The sequence below is a fragment of the Haliotis cracherodii genome, unplaced genomic scaffold, assembly GCF_022045235.1.
Source record: "Haliotis cracherodii isolate W230 unplaced genomic scaffold, xgHalCrac1.p SCAF_5, whole genome shotgun sequence".
NCBI lineage: Eukaryota > Metazoa > Mollusca > Gastropoda > Lepetellida > Haliotidae > Haliotis > Haliotis cracherodii.
Window position 1 is genome coordinate 52,992,020 of NW_027266308.1, and position 27,502 is coordinate 53,019,521.

The window sequence follows — 27,502 nt, forward strand, 5'->3', positions numbered from 1 at the left end:
TTGAAAATGTTGGACAAGACTGAGTGAGTTGAGTTTTACACCACTGTTAGCATAATTCCAGCAATATGCTTTAACCACTAGGCTACCCCATCACCCTTATGTCAGGAAGACCTAAACAACTTACAACATCTGTACATACAAACACCCCAAAACACAAGGGTCATGTTTGGTGTCACCCTGGGCAAGTGACTTTGTTCAAATGTGCCTCTGTTCACCTAGCAGGGAATGGATACCCACTATGTGAAGTGGATGTAAAATCCTCTAGTGTTGGAAGGCAGCACAAAACATTTATCTGAAGTGAGTTGAGCTGTAAGCTGTGACAGTGCCATTGTATCACTAGTTCAAGCCTGTCAAAAGCACAAAACAACATTCACCCATTAGGAACAGGGATTATTGGTTTACTATGCTGACAGATTTTATTTTCATGATGCAATTAGCGAAGCTACCCACAGCCCCTATCGCCGGGGTAGAATAGGTCTTCAGCAACCCATACTTGCCGTAAAAGGCGACTATGCTTGTAAAAGGCGACTAACGGGATCGGGTGGTCAGGCTCGCTGACTTGGTTGATGCATGTCATAGATCCCAATTGCGTGGATCGATGCTCATGATATTAATCACGGGATTGTGTGGTCCAGACTCGATTATTTACAGACCGCCGTCATATAGCTGGAATATTGCTGAGTGCGGCGTTAAACAACCAACTAACCAAACCACAGCTCCTATGTCAACAAACACCAATACCGAGATATAACAGATGATTAAAACCTTACTGTCCCTCAAGGGAAAACACTAGCATTGAAAAGATCATTGTGAAACAAAATGCTAGAAAAAGTTTATTTCATGTTATCTGCTAAATAATTACAGAGTTCTAAGATAAAAAGCATGTATATATATACTGGAGTCTGAAGGCTATTTATGACAGTAACAATAAGTTTTCACATACTAAATATCACAGATAGGCCATAGTACAGGACGGAGTATCACAACACTAGAACACTACACATGGATTTTTAAACACTCATTTTACATTTGAACCAATAACAATTAACATCTGAAGCATGTGAGTAAGTTTCAAACTAAACAATGCATCCTTTCTGACATACACATAAAATAAATAAGGGTTTCTAAACTATACTAGCAACATGGTCAAGCCTAGTAAAATGAATACAACATATTCAGTGCTATATACAATTATGTTAAGATGGCAGTATTGTCATGGAATGACATACATGACTCAGAAGCACAAGTTCTGTATCTGAATGTGGCTTCATTGGTACCCGTAGGTGAAGTCTCAGTGCTTGATTTTTATAGCTGTTCATAGGTAAAATAAGTGATAGCTGTCATCATATTATGTACAAATATACTTATATACCATGTAAATCTACCACCAAATCTATAAAAGGCTAAAAGGCAAAAACACATCCTGGTTCTTAGGCACTGCCCATCAGCAAATACATGAACTATTAAAATACCAGACTTCTTCAGTAAAACAAATGGATATTATGACCAGTGGTGGAACACTTTTCCACATTCACCATGTTCACTAATAATCTGCCCACTCACACAAAGTTTCATTGCCTGAGATCTAAAGTCTATATTTTCAGCCAAAGTCCATGAGAAGTACCGTATTCGACGTAATAAGCGCCCCGCTGTAATAAGCGCCCACAGCGATATTTGCTAACATATTGGCTAGTGAACAATCCCAATTAGCAACCTTCAAAAATGATCAATGTACACAAGACTTATTTATTCGAGTATAATACGCAATCGTGTGTTATATGCACCCTTAATCACAGGCAATTAAATTCTGGAAAAATATATCTGTCGTGTATAATATGCACTTTTCTTTTATATCATTTCAGGCTGTCGGCATAAACCACAAAATTTACGATCTTTCAACAAAATTATATTCTAATAAGAGCTCCCTATTTCTAATTTTGAGAGCGCCCTGGGCACTTATTACATCGAATACGGTAATTTCTCAAGACTTTGTAAGAATCAGGATCATGATGTGTTCACTGTAAAAAAAATATGACTAAAGAAAACAAATCTGTGATGGATAAAAATAAAAATTAAATTTGATAAATGCTGTACAGGTGTTTTTCATGGGCATTTCCTTCGACTGGCACTTGGTAATAAGGCAACAACTAGGCTCAATGGTTCAGAGATGAGGTACAGGACACCTGGGCAACACTGTAGGAGTGTCTACAGCAACTCTGGCCAGCCAGTTAGATTAACTTGTTCTCGGCTTGGTCATCTTATGGAGCTGAGATTGGCCAAGGGCTGAGGCAAACTTTGTAATGATAGAGTCATAGCCAGCTTTTGCTGCGAGATCATATGGTGTTTCTCCTCTCTCATTCTTCATGCTCTGGTCTGCCCCAAGACTGAAAATAACATCAAAGAAATATTAACCAAGAACATTTTTATTTGATTCATGACAAATATTGAGTAAATGTAGGATTTTGTAACCGCAATTAAAAATTTTAAAACCACTTTAAAGAAATAGTATTTTCTCTACAAATAATTCTTTAATAAATGTCAGTGATAGCAGCAGCAGAAGCCTCATTGGATATAAAGATTTACTTACTCCAGCAGTGTATCGATGACCTTGAGACCAGAGGGTCCAAGGTTCACAGATTCATGGAGAGCTGTGTTGCCTTTTCTGTTAGAAAGAAGAAACAGGTAGAAGCATTGTGGTAGGATGTCACTTCAAGATATAATAAGGAAAATAACCCAACCTTGAACCGTTGCTATTAAAGATGAGTGGTGTAGCGATACAGTGATTTGATTTTATCCCGATATGAGGCCCACGATGCAATACATCGATTTACAGCCACAGTAACGCAATACATACGATATATTACATTACAAGGTATCTTAGTGTTAAAACACATGATGAATAACAGAAACTGTTAACAACCACTGGCATTTAAAAGCAAATAATTCAGTGTTGTGATTCACCTTTGACATTAAAGTACTGGATCGGGATACGAATCGTTTCAAACTCATAGTATCGGGATACATATTGTATCGCAACCCCAAACTAAAAAAACTTTTAAAAAATGGAGATTTCATTTCACCCTGAGAAAACCTATCTCAAAGTAAACTGTGGATCTAACGATTTTACTAAAATCCATCACCCATGATAAAATATAAAAGTTATGCTGACAAAAAACTCTGTGACCAATGGATAAAAAGTCACGACAATCCCTAAAGTACTCACGGAAATGAAAAAAAACTGTTTTTTCAACCTCAGATCTTAAATTATTGCAGTTAATATACAAAATATGAAAATATTCAAACAACTAAATTAGTACTAATTGGGCCGTGACACAAATACAGCGTATCAAATGTTTTTATGCCTTTTTACACGTAAAAGTGTGTAAAAATGTGAATAAAACAGACTATTGTGAAACAGGGCATAACCAGGTGTAAGTAGATCAAGGTGACCTATGACACCTTGACGACAGGTGAGAACAGGTGCGTAATGCCTATACTCTGTTTCTGCTATGTCAATTTAGACTTAGTTTTATTTTTGAATGTTGAAAGTGCCGACAAATTACCTCCTGTAAAGTACATTTTGTATTGTTCACTGAGATCAAACTAGCAAATCCAGACTAGTACTTTTCAAGTTGTTTTGTTATTTCGTATTTACAGCTACGTAACACTTTGTGTTGATTTTTAAATTGAGAAAAACAGTTTTTTTTCATTTCCGTGAGTACTTTAATGACTTTATCCAATGTCATTTCAATAATTTTTCTGACAAGAGAAACAGTGAAATGAATATTTCTTGGACTAGGAAACCTTACATTGTTGAAGGTCCCTTCCTGTTGACATCAGCCCCTGCGTCAACCAGGACGGGGAGACAGTCTAGGTGACGATTCTTGGATGCAACATGGAGCACAGGAAGGCCGTTCTTATTAACACAGCTTGGGTCTGCTCCCTAGCAACACAAGAGTAGTAACTAGTCATTATACACTGGCAATACACTGGCTTTACACTGACTATACACTGGCTTTACACTGACTATACACTGGCAATACACTGACTATATATTGGCTATACACTGGCTTTACACTGACTATACACTCACTGTGCACTACCAGACACATGTCATCACAAAAATTAGCATAATTTCTTTTGAGACAATTTTATCACAGCAATACTGAAGTCATCAAAAGCAAGCAGGATATTTCAACATGCATCACATCATGTTTCTTGAGGATTAGTCTCATGGATCATACCTCATCCAAGAGTTGCTGCACTTCACTTGGGGAACCATCACCATTAGCTCCGATTTCCTTCATCAGTTTGGAGTTAATGGGCTGCAAGAGAAGACATGCAACATGCAGGATGGAAGGATTAGGTGACAAGAACGAGGGTGAAATCATTACCAAATGGGGACACACTTTGAAATGTTATGTTATTATTCCTATGTTAAAATTTCTAAAAGTCACTGTACAGAGCAAGTGGGTGAATATTGTTTTAAGCAACAGTCAGCAATATCATGACATACTGTATATATGACAAACCAATGGTCGATAACATGACAAACAATTCATGCCAACACAATGGTATTGTGAAGTCCAATCTCCGTACGTCTTGTACATTGACGTTTTCAACAAACAAATTTCAGTGATAGGGTTCTTGTATGACCTTAAATCTACAAGGGCAAATGCAAAAACGTTGACTACATTTGTAAACATATTAGCATATTAGTAATATCTAAGCCTCCATGCTGTTTCATTCTAATCATTAAAGCAAACAGGAAACATTTCATGCCAAAATTATGACTCTGGTATCAAAGACATCCACTCACTGAGAGTTTAGGTCCTGTGTTTTTCTTCTTAGCTTTTGCTTTCTTAGTCGACTTTTTGTTGTTGGTTGTTCTGGCTGTGTCTTCTCCACTGTCTGTAAAACAAACGCTCATATTGAAGCTGCACAAAATAAGTCTTGGTTCTCCAACATTGCCATCATCAGTGAAACATCTTCATGTCTTTCACACCTGGGTATATATTTTTTCATACTATTAAATATGAATAAGGTTTTCACCATGCATCAATTTTTTTCAAAGTTCATTGTCTGAGAACCAGATGCTCATACTTAACTGCCTTATGTTACAGGAAGAAATTAGAAACACTAACAGCTAGCATCAAGAGTGAGTGAGTTGAAATTTAATATTGCATCAGCAGTTTTAGCCATACAGAGACGAGAACAAGCTGTTATATATACAAGTGCATCATAAATACAAAGTTATACTTAAAAGCAAATTTGTCAAACATTTTTACATAACAATATTTGATGCTTCTAATTGGCAAGGAACATTAATTGCAGCTTTTCTTGATGTTAGATATAGCCGTGTTTTAAACAAATGTAAATAAACATTGTTTACAACTGTTTAAAACACGGCTATATCTAACATCAAGAAAAGCTGCAATTAATGTTCCTTGCCAATTAGAAGCATCCAAGCAGCACAACGTCAATAGTTTAACCATTATCATGTTTTGTGAAATTCTGAATACTACTGCAGGGTAGAGAGCGAGAGTGTTTTCAAGCTGGTGATAGCAATATTCCAGTAATAACATGGGAAATACGAGAATGAAGGGAATAAAATCCAGGTCTTCGGCATAATGAGCTTTTACCACTGAGCTACCGAAAAGCCACAATTGCAGAGTAAGTCCTCTTTGTACACCTGTTGTAGTCCCTACCTTCTGATTCTGTGTTGTAGCTGTTGATGCTGTCCCTGTCAGTGTGCATACTGAGGTAGCCCTGCTGAGATACCCCAAGCTTCTTCCCCACAAATGGGTCTTTGTTTCCCCGCAGAGCAAACGTCAGGTTCAGGCTCAACTCATAGCCATCTTCTTGGATAGCACTTGTGATCAGCTAGAAAAACAGACCAGAGCTGAAAACAATGTCTCACCATACGAGTGAAGAATCACTCAAAATACAGCAGATAGTGTAAAAGCAATTAATTGAGATAAATTCTGCAACAGAAACACTATGCATAATGCCTCAGAGACATAAAAAAGAATTTGCTGAAAAAGGTTCATGGACAACTTCAATTTCATATCAATGTGATAAGTGAGTGAGTGAGTGAGTGAGTTGGGTATAGAGGCCCTTTTAACAGTATTCCAGTTATATCATGGCGTGTCAGCTTAATGTTGGAGGAAAGCCCGAAGTAATGCAGGTCTCAGACGTTTACCACTTCGGTGAAACCCGCAAGCACGGGTATGGTGTTGACAAACCTAGAAACATAATCGGGGTGAACCGGGATTCGAACCCACAATCATAGGTTTCTGGCGTGACCAAGGGACGCAACTCTGCACAGCGAATCACGGCGCCTTAGACGACTGGGCCACCCGTGCCCCCTCAATGTGATAAGAGTATGCATGGCTAAACTAACATATCCTGTGACCATCCTAGAAACATATTTCTTAATCATGTCATACCCTTTCACAGCTTCTTACCAGCACCAATGCTTCAAAGCCTTTGCCCTGAAACCAAGTCTAATCTTTCTTTCAGATATAAGGTCATGAGAGTTCCGTTATGAGTACCTTGCCCATCTTGGGCTCTCCAATGAGAGCACGGAACTCAGCATCATTCTGGGCATGGGCTTTCAGATGCATACAGATGTGTTCAATCTGCCGACGCCAGTAACCTGAAACACAGACAGGAGCGTGTCTTGTAAACATTGTATTAGACTTAAAAAATGAATAGAATGGCTTTTGAAATTAGTGGGGTTTTTTTGGGGGGTGGGGGGGAGTTCAAGCTAGTATGCAACCAAACTTTGTATACAATCATGATGTTCTTAAGTATTGTAGCATTTCACTGCGAGGGTTGTGTGTTTGAAACATGAAATATTTAAGATTTATTTTAAAATTTTTGGGGGGTGGTGGGGGGTGGTGGAAACCAAAACAAAACGTGCGGCACACTTTATGATGATGCAGGCAGTACCTGAGAAACAACAATAACAATTTCTTAGCCTTAGAACAACAGAGAACTAAGCTAACATTGTATGTGACCAAACTGACATTACTGTCTGAGATGTCTCAGATGCCAAACCTGCCTCCCAAAAAGTGCTTCAGCTACATCACACTAATTAGCCAAATTTCATTGGAATAAGCGGTCACCAAACCATTTTGGCTTTGTGTTAGTTGAATGTTAATGAAACCGGGTCTTTCACCCAGGAATCTATGACTCACCCCTCCCTGGGCTGATGGCAGTGAGCAATGGCCGCCTGTCTCTCATCTGCTTCTCCAGGGCAACTTTCTCCTCCTCTATCTCCTTCTGTTTCTCAATCCCACGCTTGGATGGGTAGAACAGCCCCACGGTCTGACAGGCCACAGTGGTCATTGGCTTGGGGGTGCTAGCCACAGGGAAACTCACGGGCAGCCATTTGGACTGAATGAACCAAAGGGGATTTCATACATCACAATGCTTACAATCACATGTCTGTTGATATGCTGTTAATACACTAGCTGCAATCTGCATTCCTAAATTAATTTTTATTACATCAGTTGTAATTTACATGTCATTCTCATAGTGACAGTGAGTGAGTACTGTTTTAAACTGCTTTTAGCAATATTCCAGCAATATCACGGCGGGGGACACCAGAAACATTTTACCAATGTCGGGAATCAAACCCGGGTCTTCGGTGTGACAAGCAAACGCTTAAACCACTAGGCTACCCGACCGCCCCTCATTCATAGTGAAGTCCAATAATGGAACAGAACTGATTGCAGATAAATCAACAGATGTTATTACATTGATTGAAGGATTTCATTATTAAAACAATAACAACCACAACAACAATAAGAATAATAGGCTATTTATATTGCACATATTTCCACACCACTCAGGGGCAAGCTCAAAGTGCTATTATTTCCCCGGTCAACGGATCAATGTGCACTCAAGAACCATTCTCAGCTCCCTGGGGAGTATACAACCCAAGCTGCCTGTTAGGAGCTAGAAGGTTAACAACAACTCATCCTACCGGGTACCCATTCACTGCTGAGTGAACAGAGACACATTTTGAACAAAGTCACGTGCCCAAGGAGATGCCACAAGTGCTTCACTGTGGGGCAGGACTGAAGCCCTAAAAACAATCAGGGGCAAAGCTGCCAAAAAGCGCTCAACCATCCAAGGACTTTCCGCGACTGACGTTGCTTAACTTCACCTGATTTTGTGACCTGTGCGCTGTGCACAGGACCATGTGCCACCACTCTCTTGAAGAGAATGAGTGAGAAGTGTGAGTGAGTGAGTGGCTCGGGTTTAACACTGTTATATCCTAGCTTGTTAGCATTATATGGGAGGAAAGCTCAAACTGGCATAGACCGTAGATGTTTGCCACATAGGTCCATTCAAGAGAGGAACATCTAGATCAGTATGAAACCCTGACTTCAGCTAGTCTGCCCTGTATACTGTCTGTAGTATATGTAAATATTAATTAAGTCTGAGATTGGTGGTTGAGTACTCACATCCCCTGATCCGCCAGCAGGGTTCTTTCTGAAATAAAAATCAGACAAATGGTCAATATTAGAGTTATATCATATATATCTATAGGCCCTTCTTAAAGAAATAATGTCGACCGGCTCCGCGGTCTTGTGGTAGAGCATCCGCACGGAGAGCAGAAGGTCCGGGGTTCAATCCCCGGCCCCGTCATACCAAAAGATGTTAAAAGATGGTACTTGTTGTTACCCTGTCTGGGGCTCGGCATTAAGGGGCTAAAACAAGGACTGGTCGGCTTGGAGTCAGTATACTGTGTCTGAGTGGGGTATTCATGTTAAACTGCAGCATGGTATCTCAGTGAGCTAGCACTATAAATCAGCATCAGTCTGGACTAGTACAAGCAGCCACACAAACAACACACACATACAAGCACGTCGCTATATAAGCGCAATAATCTTGGACGCGACGTTGAACCCCATTTCACCCCACCTCAGTAATAATGTCACACTGACAAATGCAATAAATGAACTTTGTGATTTTGAAACAACCCCTACCTGTACTCTGTCCTGACGGGGGCATCCATTTTTACACCACATGACCCACAGAAAGTAGAGTAAGGGTGGTTGTTGGCCAGGCACTGGGAGCACACCATGGCACTTGTTGGCTGGCTTGGCTGAATAAAAGCAGTACAAGAATATTTTTAATAATATTTCACATGTTATTAATGTGATCAATCAATCATTAACCGTTTTTTTCATTTCATATAACTAAATTATGCCACAAGACACTTCTAAGTAACTAGTGTTATTCCATCCCTACCTTTGTGCCACACCAGTCACAGAAGCGGGCATCTCCGTTGTTAACACGACCACACTTGTTACATGTCACATGACGCTTGTCAGGGTTGACAATCGGAGGGGCAGATCTCCCACTCAGGATGGCAGTCTGACAAATAGAAAAGTTGACCAATCAAAAAAGGAAAAGAAAAAAAAGAGGCAAAAACATTGAGTGTGTATCATACAAATTTTATGAAACTTATGTTCAGAAAGAATCAATAAGACTGATACCTTCAAAGGAGTGAAGTTTGTTTTGCACCTCAGTTTGCAATATTCAAGCAATTTCACAGCAGTTTATTAGGGCTGGGACGGGTAACTCGGGTACTCGGGTCGGGTGAGTACTGAGTTGGACCTGGGTACCCACAGGACTACTTGGACCTGTGGTTAGTCACGTGATATATTGTTTAATGACAATATTTATCTAAAACTCTATGGTTACACTACAAGTCACTAATGTTCCCATTTCTTTCTTTCATATGTTTGAATAAAGATAAAACTTCATGCAGTAAACTTCAGTGTATGCATGACCAGATCATTTTACACGTTATCCAAATACATTTGGTCAGGGCTACGGTCAAACTTTTCCAAATCGGACAGTTTGTACCCCTCTCTTGATATCTACAGCGGGTACCTGGGTAGGGTCGGGTAATAGGGTGGTGGTTACCCGGGTAGTAAATTTGGACTGTCCCAGGCTCCCAGCCCTACAGTCAATACAATGAAAATCTTGCCCAGGCAAATTAGGGAATGATAGTACGAGCATGAGCAACGATTCATACTGTTGGGATAGACTGACACACAATCGACACGTGGTGGCACCCGATTATTATCTTAATTGACTCTAACAATCACAAGGTAGTGGTGACCTTTTCTGTCCTGGACACCCAGAGAGGATTCAAGTTACAATCTCTATGTATGTAGACATGTACAGTGTACACACTAACCTGCTGTGCTGTGGTCGGCAGCCTGCTGTCACATGTTATACACAGCACAAGGTTGCTGGGGTTGGCCGTACCACACAGTGTGCAGATTAGACGGTCAGACAGCTTGACACTGGCCTGGGGTCGGTTCTGGACGGGTATCGGACCCTCACACACCACACATGTCTCAGTGTTGAAGGGCACCATGGACTTGCAGTACACACACATTCCCATCTGAAATAGTTGCCCACAGTATGAACAAGCTACAGAGTAACATCTCAAACATCTATAGGTAATGGTCATACTGATTTTTTGGATATATTTTTCAACAATTTAAAAGTTTTTATCTCCCCCCCCCCCAAAAAAAAAATAAGAAAGAAAATGATTTTGATTTTCCATTCCATTCCCCAAAATCATTTCATATATCCACTATTACTTAGAAGAATATCACTTCTGATACGTGAACGTCATACTGTCACAGTTACAATCTGCCATCTAGCATGCAATGTTAAACCGGTCTGACCTGTCCAGGCTCCGGTGGTGCTATTCGGTGGGTCTGTGGGATGGGAGGAACAGGCTGACCACAAGTTGTACAGAATCTAGCATAGGGGTCAGATGGACGGTCAGCAAAACAGTAGATACACCTGAAATAGAGGCAGTAGGATGTGAAGCCAACAGGCATCAGCTGGGACACAGATCATACCCCACATCTCCAGCACATCTTGTTAATAAGGTAATAAAGTTCTGTTAATAACAATGGTGATCTAGAAATTAATTTCATTAAAATCAGATCTTGGTGCCCGCTTCCACTACACAAAGATCTGAGGACATCTCACGTAACAATCTTTGTGCTTTATGACACTAGTTTCACACCGGCAACTTCCATTCCAGACTACACTTTAAAAATGTTTCGACAAGGTCCTCGATTCAAACTTGAAAACTGAACAAAAGAAAATGGAAGGTTTAATAGGTAACATGATTGTATGACAGTACTTCCCAAAAGCGATTGAAATTGAAAGTTTCTTCCGTTTCAAATCTTTATCCCATTAAAGTCAGAGATAAACAATGATTTTGCCGAAATCATCTGTAACCAGCCAGTAACCAGTCTTTTCAGAACACCCTGTGTTAACCTTTATGAGGTTTCATGATAAGAAAACACAGTCTGACTGTTAATTTCCTGATCTGGTAAGCAAATATCTGACTGGTCAGATGAAAGATTGTTCAGACCCAAAATGGGATGTTCACCAATCTTTGTCTAGCGGTAGTGAGAAGTCCTCATTTTAATGGGATTGTCAAGAAACTGAAATCAATTTGGTGTTTAATCTCCATGTTGGTAGTAAGTGAATGAATTGGGTTTAACATTTCTTTTGGAAGTATTTCAGTGACAAAACAGCCACAAGTGAATCAACTTGCTGACATTACCACTATGATGAAACTCCTTTTATCAGTGACTGAGAACTCTAGAAAGTAAGATGCTACCTTTCATAGAACAGGACGGAATAGTTCAAACCAATATCAACAAATGCATGTGTAAATTGTCTCTGGTAAATCACCACCTACTTGAGGAAGTCTGTTTCTCTCTGCAGCCTCATGGCCTGAGTGGTGTTGTCTGGCAGACGTCTCTCAGACCGACGGGTATCAGAGCCTCCATACTCACCCGAGTGGTCAAATGTCTGAAGCAGTTTAAGAATTAATTTGTCATGAACTGGTATCTTGAAACTCCAACCAATGGTTTTACCAGGTGCAACATTAAAGAATGCAATACCTTTGGGCAATTTTTAACTTTTTGAGAATAATAATTGCATTTGTTTCTGAATTTGTGAAATGGAAAAAGGTTCTTCTAACCTCTTGTGTTCTTGTAAATGTGACCATCCAAGTTATCATCCATTCTATTCTGTTTAATATCGAGGACCTATTCACAATCATGGTCTTATTTTTCGGAAGTGACATCACCATCTCTCTTATCCCAAACACTGCAGTTTTCTTTGCTCTTGTGCGTCATTTCATTTAGATCAGGACCACAACAGAGCTGTGGTGATGAACGAGGCTAGCGGATTTATCATGATGCAATGGAGATATCATATACTGGACAATCAAGGTTTCCAAACTACAGGTGCCAGGTAATACTAACCACTGTTCCCCGCTCAGACATATTTCCTCGGCGAGAGTTGAGAAATCTGGGTCCAGTCCCTGGCCGCCTGTGTGAGCTTCCTCCAACTGACATATCTACAACACAGAAACATAGCTTTGTTAAACACAGAAGGCATTGTCCCAATCTCATTAAAATCAGATCTTATTTCTCGCTACCGCTAAACAAAGATCTGAGGACATCCCATTACGAGTCACGTCAGAACGACCTTTCGCGAATTTTGACCGACCAATGAAATGACTGACAAAAAATCTACATAAGCCAATCAGAAGGCAGCTTTCTCGAGCATTACAACACTAGTTTCAAACTGGGGACTACGCTTCGAAACATATTTTGACATATTCTCGATTAAAAAAATTAAAACTGATAAGGAGATCACTCTTGAATGGCTTATAGTTGGCCTAGATTGTATGGATATAATCATAAAACCCGTAACTGTCGTTCGGAATACCCTGTGTTAAACATATCGTGGTTGCATGATTAGAAAACTGATTCCGACTGTCACTTCCATGATCTGGTAAGCGACACTCTGATTGGTCGGATGAAAGGTCATTCTGACGTTCTGACCCCTAATGGGATGTCCTCAGATCTTTGTTTAGCGGTAGCGAGTACAAAGATCTGATTTAATGAGATTGACATTGTCCATAAAACCTGTGCACGCATCACTGAAACTTTTATCCTTTTACTTCATCATTCTGCACAAAAAAGAAATCACACCTTAAAAACCTTACCATCTAAACATCTAACAATCAACCCACCTGCCATCATTTGCTGTGTCTGCTTCATGGTTGAGACGTCAGTCCAGGCAGATCGTGATGAAGTTGCCAGCTTAGTTGTTGCTCGCCTCACATCAAGCTGCAAATAGGATTAACCGGTTTATTCTCCAAAGAATAGTCACACATTTTACTCATGTTGACTTTAAACCATCAAATCTAAACTTAACACTGCATCAGTATAAAAAGCTTTCGAAAATAAATTTGGCTGACATATGCTACAATAATTTTGCAATGTCAGAACAAAATTAATATTCATATTTTACCAAACATTGAACACACTCTTCATTGCTCATAGAGCAAGTGAGGAAGTGAGTTGGTTTTACACTCTTAGCCATGATGGGGGACACCAAGCATGGGCTTTCTCACACTGTACCCATGTTGTGAATTGAACACTATGTAACCACTAGGTGCCCCACTACACTATGCAGAATAAAAGAGAGAATGTAGCCCATGACATACCTTTGATTGCTCCTTCTCCCACTGTTCTTGAAAGCCAAGGTCATCATCTGTGGGCTCCAGAGCAGGAGGGGGAACATATTCCACATCAAATACCTTCGTGACTACACTGCTCTCTCTCAACCCATCCCTGGAAACACAGACACATATCACTACAGTTGTTCTTATCTTCATTTACAGTCAACTAACTGTTAGTAGGGATAACTTAGCTATCAAGAGTCAACATGTAAAGGAAAATGTTCGGAAAATGAGGAAAATTGTCATATTTTTAAGGTTGAGGATAAAGCTTTAGTCTGATGGAATAATATTAGCACTACCTCCAAGCCACTGAAGGTTTGTGCAATTTTGCCACCAGACGAAGAGTGGGCCCACAGTACTGCATGATGTACTCACCTAGACACAGTCACTGCCTTCAGTGTTTGGTTCCCTGGAGGAAGGGTGAAGGGCCGACGGTACTGCATGATGTACTCACCTAGACACAGCCGCTCCTTCAGTGTTTGTTTCCCCGAATGAAGAGTGAAAGGTCCACGGTACTGCATGATGTACTCACCTAGACACAGCCACTGCATTCAGTGTTTGTTTCCCCGGAGGAAGAGTGAAAGGTCCACGGTACTGCATGATGTACTCACCTAGACACAGCCACTGCCTTCAGTGTTTGTTTCCCCGGAGGAAGGGTGAAGGGCCCACGGTACTGCATTGTACACTTCTCCCCCATCTTCTGGAAGGGGTTAGGTCTGGTGCCATTGATTGTGTAATGAATATCGGTATCTCTTGTTTCTGAAGAGCAAAACGAGGAATAAATGTCAATTCCTAAAATTGTCAACTCTTAGATCATGTAGACTGTATCATGTACCAAAGCACATTTGACATGTGTATTTTAACACAACACTCTAGCTAAATGCAACCTGTATGTAAATAACCAAGTCTGGATAACACAAACCAGTGACTGATACCACGAGCAATGTCCCATGCTGTTGGGGTATTTAATTGGTCTAAGCAAAGAATAAGTTGCTGGGGACCTATAGTTTTAGCCTTAATCTCCTGGGTAGAAGCCCGGTACTGATGTTATTACTTACAAGCAGACTAGCTACCCTGAAAGTATTGATGCATTTGCTATACTGGCGATGACTAGAAGGAGTTTGGATGAGGAACTGTGTACACACAGAACACTGATGTCACCAACACTGGTACATCAAAGAAAGGTGGTAGAAATAAATAAAACATACTTTGTATGATTTAGAGCGAATAGAGACTGAAGGTTTCAAAAAGCTTCAAATCACTGCATCTGAAAACTACAATTGGATTCCTTCTTTCAGTGGCATTTAGAAGTTGGTATGATGAAGAAAGACAAGTTCTATGGATGAACAACTTCTTTATTACAATTAGTGCGACGTTTCGGTGTAGATCCTAATACCTTTACCAAGCAAGTGATGCTTGATAAAGGTGTTAGGATCTACACCGAAACGGTGTAGAACTTGTCTTTCTACAATTGGATTAGTTAGGAAGTTCACCACTGCACCTTGCCTAGCCCAGGGATCAATTTGATTGGCCAGTTATTTTAAGAAATTGGCAATGGTCTATGAAACATTCAGGATTCAGGACACACAGAAGGAACATGAGTATACAAGGTATATGTTACTCTGAATAATTGAGAATGATCATAAGCTTGTGAAAACAAACTGGGACAGCAGTGGTAAACTCGGGATAACACTTTAATGAAGATGCCCCTATTTTACCACGAGGATGTTTAATTACATTGTAACCATATGGTTCACATTAGTTGGAGTTATACATATATCAATCAAGCACATTTTATTTTGAATTAACCACAGACAAATGTGACAGACACATGTTGTGGGTACAGGTATTGATTTAGTGTCATCCACACCCACAGATGTATTGTAAATCTTTAAGCAGCAACAAAAGAGGCTATTGTTGTCAGTGAATCTCCTAATGACCAGCCAGGAGCTACACAAGCTGGGGCACAGATCAATAATGTAAGACATCGTGTCTGATGAGGCTGGTGTGTATACATGACGCACACTGATATGGTCAAGTAAAGGTAGCTGGACTCCATGTGAAAAACAATAGCACAAACATGATACACAGTGGCATGGCAATAGTTTATAGTGTTCATGTAAAGCTAGGCTTGGCACCATGTGTTCACTATCATTGAGATTTACAGATATTACCTAAGCAGGGATAATTCTAACGTGGGGACTCATGCTTTTAGCCCCTACATTTGAACAAAAAAAATCAAATACAATGAGGCATTATAACATCATGCTGTGTGGGCAAGTGTGGTGTACCTCTGGAATATTTGAAATTTTCACATAGAAGGCCCATGCCAGAAATTTCTTAGAGTGAATCCTGGGCCCACTTGCAAAAAGCAATCTTAGCGCTACAACTATTGTAAGCCTATGTTAAAGTATGGGAGTTACGATCATCTTAGCGATAAGATCGCTTTGTGCAAGTGGGCCCTGGCCTAAGCATTGCTTAGGTGATGGTTTAATACAAGTTGGCTCCTAAACTGACCAACATTGTTTCAATAAGGGAACATCCTTCTGTATACATGCTACATGCTAGCAATGTTGCTAAAATACACTAATGTGAAACCTTCACGTCTTTTAATGACCTATAGAAGTGATACACATGAGGAAGAGAATTTAAAGATGTAAACTTCTTTATTAAGAGAAACCAACATTTTGGAATATATACTTACTCCTTCATCAGGTGATTCACTTGAAGGAATTAGTTTATAATCCAAAACGTTGTGTTCCTCATAATAAAGAGGATGACATCCATAAATTCTCTTCCATATGGTGAAACCTTGTTAATGAAATGTCATCAGGACCTTAAAAAATATGTCAACATGATCTAGTTACAGTAGAACATGGATATAACGAACTACAAAGGACCGGAAAAATCAGTTTGTTATATATACGTTTTACAAGATTGACACAATTTTATGGATAACAACTTCTTTAATACTGTAAAAAGCGACGTTTCGGTATAGATCCTTAGATCCTTATACCGTTGTCAACTAAGGATCTATACCAAAACGTCGCTTTTTACAGTATTAAAAAAGTTGTTATCCATAAAATTGTGTCAATCTTGTCATCCGCCAACTTCTAAGTAATGCCTATCAAACAAGTTATACGTTTTAGCTCGGAAACATCCGCCATCTTAGACGACACAAAACACAAAACACATACAAGTTTATACATGTTTCCTCCCGCATCTACCAGTGATTCAGTTAAAAAGTACCCAAGGATACAACTTCAAAACATTTTGATACAATAGTCGGAAGAAATTTTATCTGAAATTAAACTTTATCAGAATAACATATTCAATATCGTGTTATTTTAGTTACAGCTTTCACTATATATATTAAAATTATAAGAACCATAAGCATAGCACTTTGGTGCAGGTGATTGCTATTGCAATATAGGATATTTTTACGCATGAAACAATTTGACCAGTCACCATAGGGACTTCCTGCGCTACATGTATTTTGATTGCGAAAACCTATGTTGACATTTAATAGTTAAACTGCCTCAAATCGCAATTTATCTCAAATATATTATGATATAAATTTACGAACATAATGAACTCTCTACAGACAACTAACGGATATAGCGAACGAATATCTGATCCCCAACAAGCCCAAATATTATTGACGCCAAATATTAGTGACGCGTATAGCGAACTAAGAAATCTCACTCCGTGTCAAGTGTCACTGACATTTGGCTGTACACAATCAGCAGCGAATCAACACAGTAACTGGTGACAATTCAATCTTGTTAACTTTGCATTATGTTAATCTTACCTGTCCATGTAATTGGACTAATCTTGTCTGTATATCATAAATGCCATACTTTGACTCGTTAAAAGTCATGATTTTTAACAATTCGTTGTATCCGTTTGTTCGCTCTATCCGTGTTCGTTATATCCGTGTTCTACTGTATCTGTATGCACATCAAATAAGCAGAGTGCAAAATAGGATTCTGTCTGGGCCATAAATTACAGTCTGTAATTTTATCCACTATAGTCTTAAATCTGTTCAGCCTCGTAAGCTTAGCTAATAATAGCCAATATAATAACACTAAAATCTACTGAAAATGATGTTAAGACCCTTATTTGAGCTTGTAGACTTCAAAGTTTTTGGCACAGATTCAAGTTATATCACCTTTAACAATATATTCAGTTGATGAAGATTCACTGTATATTCATTCCAGGATGGAAACAAATAAAGTAAGAAAAACCACATTCCGACAGCAAATGGAGAAGTGACTAAATGTCAACCCCACTCCCCTGCCTCAAAAATGTTAATGTTTTCAGTCAACCATAAAATTACCTTCTGAAGTTACCTATTTCTTAACATGTCTTACATGTTCTTCCTTATTTACAAATGATCCTTAGAATTTATTTAATTATCCAATACATTATTCATGAACACATTACTTGGCACTTTTGCACAAACCTTGAAACATTTGAGAACAATAGGCTTCATGGAAATGAGTGAACATTCCCAGCACAGCACTACATGATGAAAATGAAAGGACTCACCTGTTCTGACTTCTATCTTGGTAGCAGAGTCTATGGAGAGTTTGGACCTCCCTGGCACCGGTGCTCGGAGGGGGATGATGGTCGGTACGATGATGGAGCCTGCAGTCATGATGAAGGTAGACAGGCACTACGCCACCAAACCTATGTCTGAAATAAGTCACACTATAAAGTATCCAAAAACATATGCATGGTTATGATGAAACATGTCAACATCCATCTTTTTGTTCTGAAAAAATATATCAAAGACTAAAATTATGAAACATGTTAAATGATATTCATTTCATACTCTACTGTATTGGTAGATCTTTTATGCCTAAAATGACTGACTAATAGATGAAAAGAAGATAATAATAATAAAAATACTAAGTAAATGACAAAACACATGAAACTATCTCACAACAACACTTGCTTCTGTTTGCCACTGGGAATCGCTGCAGCCAAAGCAGGGTTGAATTAATCAAACAGTTAGATTGCAGAGATAACAGGAGCAAATGATGATGAATAATTCACTGCCATCCAAATATACTCAAGGATGGAGCCAAATCTTGTGCAGCTGCTGTAGATTTCTACCTTGGGCCAGAAAGAAAATATGTGTGTTTCCTATTTAAGTCCATCAAAAAATATTGTAGTTTTTTGTGTGGGTTTTTCACTTTTCTTACTTTAATTAAGAGTTGACCTTCACTTTGTGCGAGTTCATTGGAGTATGAACCTTCATAGAGTGAGGGCCAAACTGTATGAACGTCTGAGCTGCTTTGTTTTTTTCACTTTTCTTACTTTAACAGAAGTTACAGAACATGCTGACTGGTTCACAAATTGCCTGTAGTGAAGTGCACAAATTTACGCAAGTGGCATAAAATCCTGAGGGTTATATGTGACAAAACCTATGCTGCAACTTGATGAAGATAAGAGGAAAATGGCTTAAGGTCGGGACTTCAGACTGAAGTTGAAAAACAGGAAACAGAGTTTGTCTTTTGTTTTACCCAATAATACCAAGAAACAGCTGACTTTGAAACTGGTTCTGGTTCATGATTTATATGAATTCCAGTAATCCTTTTTCAAGATTTACATTTCTCTAACACTACCTGCAACAAAACACCACATCACAAACTTGAACTGTAATCCATAAGGAGACAAATACAATAAGAGTGCGTGAGTTAGTTAGGTTTTATGCTGCTTTCACCAATTTATTCTAGCAATATGCCTCATGGCAGGGGACACAAGACATGGGCTCTACACATTGTATCCAACTACCCATGTGCAGGGAAACGAACCTGGGCCTTTGGCATGATGAGCACACTCTTCAACCACAAGGCTACCACTCCACCTCCCAAATACCAAAAGAAGCAATCTTTAACAGTAAACTAAGATTTCTGCAGCTATGAAGATTTCATTTCAAAGTTGTTATTCTGACATGGATCACATAATACAAACAAAACCTAAAGACTTGTGATATATCTGAATCTGTAGTATATAAAACTCAGTTGGGAAATGTAAATACTAACAAGCAGAAGCAGTTCGTTTGTGAGAGGATTAAGTGAATATGAAAATCATGATGATAAATGTTCACCCTTTTGAAAACACCGGACACTTGTACAAAGCAATCCATGTCAGTCACCTTTTGAATGTGATACATGACATACGAGACAGAAGTGAATTTGTAACAGTGTTCAGTGAAGCGTAACAATCTTTACTCTGGTGAGGTGAGATTATTGAACTCCTGTAGCGATGTGCATGCATGTGTGGCTGCTTGTACTAGTCCTGACTTATGCTGGTTGTATACAACATCCTGAGTTTGTTTGTTGTTTAAAGCTGCACTCAGCAATATTCCAGCTATATGATGGCGGTCTGTAAATAATTGAGTCTGGACCAGACAATCCAGTGATTGATATCATGAGCATCGATCCACGCAGTTGGGATACAATGACATGCATCAACCAAGTCAGTGAACCCAACTACCCGATCCCATTAGTCACCTCTTATGACAAGCATAGTCGTCTTTTACGACAAGCATGAGATGCTAAGGACCTAATCTACCCCCAACATCCTGAGGCAAGGGAGTTAACTGACTATAAAATTATAGCTATTATGATTTATGTCCCTTCTATGTCCTATTGAGCAATTAGATTCCACCTCTCATATCACTTGCATTTAATTAAAACAAAATGGCCATTTTGGCAGTGGCCAATCAAGAGGTGTGTTGCAAACAGCCAATCGCTTGCAAGCAATGTGCAGTGATTCGCCTTACAACAGGGCACTAACTTTCAGCCGCAAGCAATTGCACCAATCGCTGGCTGAGGTCACTTCGTTTTCAAACCAAAATGGTGGCTGACTGAGATTTGAGTTTGACAGCTGAGCAGGAAATTCTTGACTGGACCAACTAGGAAATGGGCAAAGTCAGCTAACATCCCAGCATCCCCAATCTACTACACATCTTCAAAGTAGTCATCAATAGTTGTAAAGTCATCAGGTCGTCATCAAGCCTCTCCTATTACATTCTTTATTTGGGCAATTCAACTGGGCAGAAGTACAAGTGCCTCGAGCTGTTGCTGACCCCGGGGTGAGCTATTAATTTGCTGACTCTAAGTTATTTGTGGCTTGCAACACGCCTACAATGATCTGATCAATAATCAAGATCTGTATTGTAATAAAACTGGTCTTACCTCACCAAGTGCAGAAAATCACTTGAGCACCTTGATAAAAAACATGGAAAGATTTTTTTAAGATCCTTCGATGCCCAGTGGACGGTAAACCAGATGTTTCCCTACACGGACTATGTACAGACACGATAGCCAAAATATAACTCCAAAATATTCCTGCCTAGTTTGGGAAAGGTGGACATTAATAGTCAGTTAACTCCCTTGCCTGAGGAAGATGGCTTTCTAGTGCTAACCCCTTGAGATACCATGCAGAAGTTTAACATGGAAATTCTTCCACTATACTGACTCCAAGCTGACTAATCCTTGTTTGATCCCTTTAAAGTGCCAGACAGGGGAACAACAAGTACAATCTTTTTTTTAACATCTTTTGGTATGACAATGCCAGACGATCAAACCACCGACCTTCCATTCTCGGAGCTGACTGGACGAAAGCTGAGATGTCATTTGACTTACATTACACGCGATCGCACCAAAAGATGGAAATGATAACTTAGATGTAAGTTTGATTACTTTTAGATATATTTTTGTTGATTTTATTTATTACTTTGTATAATATATTTAAAGATTTGTTTAAAACATCTTTATTTTGCTCTTTGACATGTTCGATGAGGACCTGTTGTTGAAGTGTGTGTCCGAGAATTTTATTTTCAATTACAATGCGGGAAATAGTGAATATTTTTTTAATTTATCGATAAAAAATGATAAATTGAAATGGAATACATATTTCAGACATTGTGAAATGACAGATTTAATAAATGAATGATATTACAGGTAGGTCCATAAGAATATATACTATTTTGACGTGACTACGACTTGGCAGGTAAACCGGCCCACGGTGTATGGGGACTCGATGCTTCTTGGCCAGTATACGGTGTTGACATGGTTGAAAGACTAGCACCACAGCACATCAGTGCTGGCCAAAGACTACACATGACAGTGTCTATTCAGTGCCACATTATCACTTTTTTTTTAAAACTATTTTATGTTTTCATGTTTTATATAAAGATTTTCACAGTCATGATTATAAGCTTCTTTCATTATCAAGTGTATCTCTATTCTATTATGATGAATACCCCAGATCCATGAGCTACATATTGAGTCAGATTTTGAATGACACAGTGCTAAACTAGCTGTCCTATCAAATTAAACTCATGTCCGAGGGAAATTCTGTAGGAAGTTAGTAATAGAGAGTTGTACACCACTTTTCAAATGAATCTACGGTGGCAAATGGGTTCTTACCACAATAGAATTTAAATCCATCGAGGATAAGGAAATAGACCATGCTAGACTGTGAACCTTGAAATTCATCAAGCAAGTATGACACCAGAAGCTATCATAAGGACTAGCAGTTAGGGGACTCCAGGCCAAAACAACGTCCCAAGTCAACTGATCTTGAAATACTGCGTGCTGAGATGAACTAATTCATGAAGTAACTGAAAAGTAAGATCTTCAGTAAATGATCCTATCCAAGCTTGAAAATTGCCAACCCAGACTGGATTAATTGGTCTGCCATAAAATACACAAAGTTACATCAAAATATACACGCTGCCCTATGAAGACATGAATATTAATGGATATTAACAACATCATGTTTAGTATTTCCAATAATGTTTCATGGCTACTCCTTGTCATCATACTTCATGCTAAACTCATGAAATGTTCTTTTCTAAATACAGCATGATACTTCCAGAGCTCCAGATAAACTGCGTATCTGCGTAAAATATGCATAAAAAATGCAGAAATACGCAGTAAAATAAAATCTAAGCGTATCAAATACGCAACAAACATTACAGATTCACTACAAAAATAAAACTTGTGAGTATCATCAAAATATTGTGAAGTAACCCTGCGTATTCGATTAGCAAATCAGCAACTTATTTGAAATTATAAACGGACATTCCGTCAACCTTGCCAAACTCCACGATGACAGTTACATCATGATCATTTGCCATCACACTTTCTTGTGGAAGTATCGTGGTATTTTTGAGTCCTATAAAGCTCTCGAACCCACACGACACCAGTTTGCAGGGACTAGATGAATAGTGTTTTTAAATATTTAACTTAAATACCCACATGTGTAAAAGCTAGTGGGTAACAGAAATTTGAATACCCAGATAGAATTACTGATACCCAATGATTTTTAAATGCATGGGTAAAATACCCACAACACCAAAAGCTTATCTGGAGCTCTGACTTCAATATAAGTCATACTCTTTGTACTATCCAGTCAGCCATGTGCATTACTGTTTGATCTTTCAGAATAATGCCATGGATCCACATTTTATTTCCTGGCAGTGAATAGCTGCAAGACTGCTGATGTGGCATATTAAAGCAATATCTTTGGCTATCAGTTGACGAATAATATTCAGTGTTAGAAATTGGTACTAGTCCTATAGTCCTTGCCAAACTGCCCAATAGTTAAGGTATCATAAGGACTAGAAGAAATTTGCCCTTTTTAAGGGTTTTGCTATGTTACCATTATAAGGACTAGTGGTCTAAAACTGTTAGTTTTTAACTCTGATATTAGAGTTTATTACAGAGGTTAAGTATCATGTAACAGTGCTAGAGCAGTGTTGGCTGTACCCAGACACTTAATGGACATTTATCAATGCAACCAATCTGCACCATACCTCAAAATGCTTGACTGTTTTGTATTTTAAATCAAAGTAACATCAGTAAATGAATATTAGGCAAATGCAACAACACTATATAGCTTTACAGCGTTAGAAATTGGCACTAGTCCTGTAGTCCTTTCCAAACTGCCTGATAGTTAAGGTATCATAAGGTCTAGCAGAAACTGTCCATTTTTAAGGGTTTTGCACAGAAGTGGGGACCCAAATACTGCAGTTGACCCCAGTATATGTTATCATTAATGATTATAAGGACTAGTGGACTAAAAATGTTAGTTTCTACCGGTGTTGCATGAAACAAAAATGACAACGAGCATGCCATTCAGCAGTAGTCTATTCTGATGTATATTGTGAAATACTTGTCAACCACATCCTTTGTTTACATTTGTTTTGGGTCAACATCACTAATCTGTTCACGCAAATATTGATATTAGCCTAATGAAAATGATACCGTCTCTTTGGTGACAAGATTTGTCATCATCATACTGATATCACTCAAACTGCTGAGAATGTTCAAAATGCTGTCTTGGCATAAACAGTCATCCAGGCATGAAGCATCACAAATGTGCTAACGCGATGCTAATGAACGGCCATCTAGGTGACAACGGTCGGGGACAACCGGGAATACACACCTGCAACAACACCCTCTTTGATCTTCGTGTGAAGGTAAAATGGGTAATATATAGTTTATAAACGGCTTATCAGCAGTGACAGTGAAGGAATTCACATGTCCATATGTAAAAATTGAATCGAACGCTTATCTATAAGAACATATTCGATAAATTACCTGTCAAATCGAACCGAGCACCTTGCTTGGGCATGTAGCAACACGGACGTAAGCGTCCTAGATACTGAATGAAAGAAACATTTTCATTGGTGGAACAGGGGAAGTAATAATGTAGAAAACTATGCAATCGTTGACCACTAAAACATGTTTTGGTTTGGTCGATTAACTTGGAACGGAGGAATACAACCGAGGTTAAGTTTCCATTAAATGGTCTCTGGTGTTACCGACACACTGACAAAACATTTTAATCATATTTTGTAGTGCAATTATAAATCAAAAGCTGATTTCTTTAAATTTTGATAAGATATACATGTTTTTTATGCATTCTTTTTTGTTCATTACTTTTGTTTATTACTGTTTTTTTCTTGCGATGATAGTGAGTCATAAGAATACTTTATCGTCCATCAAAAATTATCATCGGAAGGTCCCGAGACGAGGCGTTTATTTAAGGTAACTGTTTATATTTTTTCAGCAGGTCTTTTTTCACATCAAAGCCTTGTGTTTTTTTTCTTACGTTCTATACCTAAAAATAGCATCATATTCAATGAAAACAAATCAAATAGTTTAATATTAATTGAATTGTTTAACGAAATACACTGGAATCTTTGAAAAGGGAGCATTACGTAACAAAATATTGTAGACTCAAATTCAACCCGGCATTCACGACAGGCGTTTATTCAAGACAGAGGGTCGTTGGACCCAGCGTCGTTTAATCAAGGATTTACGGTAATTGGGATAACCACTAAGACCATCTAGCAAAACAGAGAAGACACGTTTACCATGACATTTATTATTATGTGTTTGGCAAATCTTATGAAAATTAGATCCAAGGGCTCGCTATCCCTACACAAGTGGCAGGGATCACTAAGATTTGATTTTGACGAGACTGATGTTTGATCCATGTAAACCTATCTAATTAGTGTATATACTTCTGATAATCTCTCCCTCTCTCTCTCTCTCTCTCCCTCTCTCTCTCTCTCTCTCCCTCTCTCTCTCTCTCTCCTCGACTGCAGTATGGGTACTTGAGGGATGACCCATTAAATCACCAAGGAGCGTTCAATAACAAAATCTTCATTCCTTCTACTTCTATCTCAGATTGCATGTCATATCTAGGGTTTATTGGTTTACAGCTATTCAAAAGGGACCATCTCTTTGAAACATAATACCTTTATGATTTGATGTGTAAAGAATACATCTACATTGAAGTACACAACGATACGCCACAGCTTGATTACTCAGTTGATAATGGAAAGGTTAGACTATTATTCCTTCTTGATATCCCAGCGGCTTCTGATCATGGATCATCAGACACTTCTTTTGTTTTGTTTGTTGTTTAACGCCGCACTCAGGACTATTCCAGCTATATAACGGCAGTCTGTAAATAATCGAGTCTGAACCAGACAATCCAGTGATTGTCATCATGAATTTAGAGCGGCAGCCCAGAGCACTTTGGTCAAACGAACAAGGTACCAATATCCGAACACAGGAACATTTACTGTGTAACCCAACATATTCATATATGCATGTCTGCCGGGGAGCCCCTGCTGCGTGTGGCCCCTGCCCCCCCCCCCCCCCCCCAAAAAAAAAGGGGCCACTCAAGGGCTGGATCAAACATTGGAGGTACCACACGAAAGTAAGTGTAAATGAACTGGTACGTCTCACAGAATACAGAATGGGCCACGCCAGACAAATCTTCCTCTGCAAAAGGCCTGCCAGACACCCCCAAAGAGGGTTCCAAAATTTGAGCTGGGTTAAACATTGGAGGTACCACATGAAATCAACATAAAATGAACTATTTCACTCTACTAAGAATAAAAAACCCATTGCCAGACAAATCGTCTGCTGCATAAGGCCCGCCAGACACCCCCAAATGTTGACCCTTAATGCATTCAGTGAACTCTCTGGTAAAATTTGACTAGAGTATACATTCAAAGTACCAGATGAAAGTAAGTTTAGATGAACAGGTACATGTTACTGAGTACAACACGGCCCATACCTGACAAATTGTCCTCTGCATAAGGTCCGCCAGACCCCCCAGAGAGGGTCCCAAATTTTTGGCTGGGTTAAACATTGGAGGTACCACATGAAACCAACATTAAATGAACAATTGCACTCTACTTATTGCACAATACCCATTGCCAGACATATCATCTTCTGCATAAGGCCCGCCAGACACCCACAAAAAGTTGACCCTTCAGGTATACACGGGTAAAATTGGTCTGGAATAAAAATCGATTGTACCACATTAAGGTATGTTTGAATGAACAGGTTCATATCACGGAGTACAGAATGGGCCACACCAGACAAATATTCCTCTGCATATGGCTTAAACATTGGAGGTATCACATGGAACCAACATAAAATGAACTATTACACTCTACTTATTACAAAATACCCACTGCCAGACAAATCCTCTTGTGCATAAAGCCCGCCAGACACACCCTCATCCCACCCCACACAGTTGACCCTCTGTAATCCCAGTGTGCATTATGAAACATTGGACATCAGCTCTGAGAGTCAACAGATGGTCAAATTTATGTTTTGTTCTTAAAGATTGAAGGATTTTATTGAGATTAAAATCACGTATTTATAAAATCAGGTCTCTGAATACTAGTATTGATATCATAGATTAGGCCTATCGTTGAAATGTAATGAAAAAGCCATGAATCTGAATCTTGTGAATATATATATGATCAGCTATGAAGTCCTCAAAGCCTGCTTCAGTGTGATAGCTTGGCTATGGATTCCTACAAGCCAGATAGGCATATGATGCTATGTGCCATGATTTTTATATACTGAACAACAAAAGTTCCTCACATTAAATAAGATTTAATGCAAAGTTATGTTTTTACCAAATCTGAAACAATTTTGGCTTGCAACAGATAAAAGACTCCTGTAAGTGTTCAAATGGTTTTAATTTGTCATACTGACTTCGGAAAATGCGTGATTTCATTTTTAAAAAAAATGAAATATCAATTTACAAATCAATAGCGTGTGTGTCCGCCTCTGGTTGCGATGCAAGCAACACATCTTCGTCTCATGGAATGGACCAGGCGTCGCACAAAGTTCTGTGGAATATCTGTCCATATCTGCTGGAGCATGTTTCGAAGTTCCTGGAGTGTCTGTGGAACACGTGGTTGACGTCGAAGGCGCTGATCCATCTCATCCCACATGTGCTCGATTGCTGATAGATCAGGGGAGTGAGCCGGCCAGGGGATGACATTCACGTTGTTTTTGTTGAAGAGATCCTGAACAAGTCGAGCAATATGAGGCCGGG

At 39.0% G+C, this 27,502-nt stretch overlaps 1 protein-coding gene across 1 annotated transcript; it reads right to left on the reverse strand.

The window, feature by feature from the left end:
* Window positions 1–855: 855 nt before the first annotated feature.
* Window positions 856–18,295, reverse strand: LOC139443243 (double zinc ribbon and ankyrin repeat-containing protein 1-like). Its single transcript, XM_071224215.1, has 19 exons — window positions 18,152–18,295; window positions 14,212–14,359; window positions 13,586–13,712; window positions 13,109–13,205; window positions 12,333–12,427; window positions 11,762–11,874; window positions 10,725–10,845; window positions 10,226–10,435; window positions 9,268–9,393; window positions 9,003–9,121; window positions 8,478–8,505; window positions 7,203–7,401; window positions 6,555–6,658; window positions 5,709–5,883; window positions 4,820–4,911; window positions 4,245–4,325; window positions 3,810–3,943; window positions 2,588–2,662; window positions 856–2,384 (listed from the first exon to the last, which is right to left on the reverse strand). Exons 1-19 carry the CDS (start codon window positions 18,258–18,260, stop codon window positions 2,234–2,236), a joined length of 2,304 nt encoding a protein of 767 aa, XP_071080316.1. The 5' UTR covers window positions 18,261–18,295; the 3' UTR covers window positions 856–2,233.
* Between the last annotated feature and the right edge of the window lie 9,207 nt (window positions 18,296–27,502).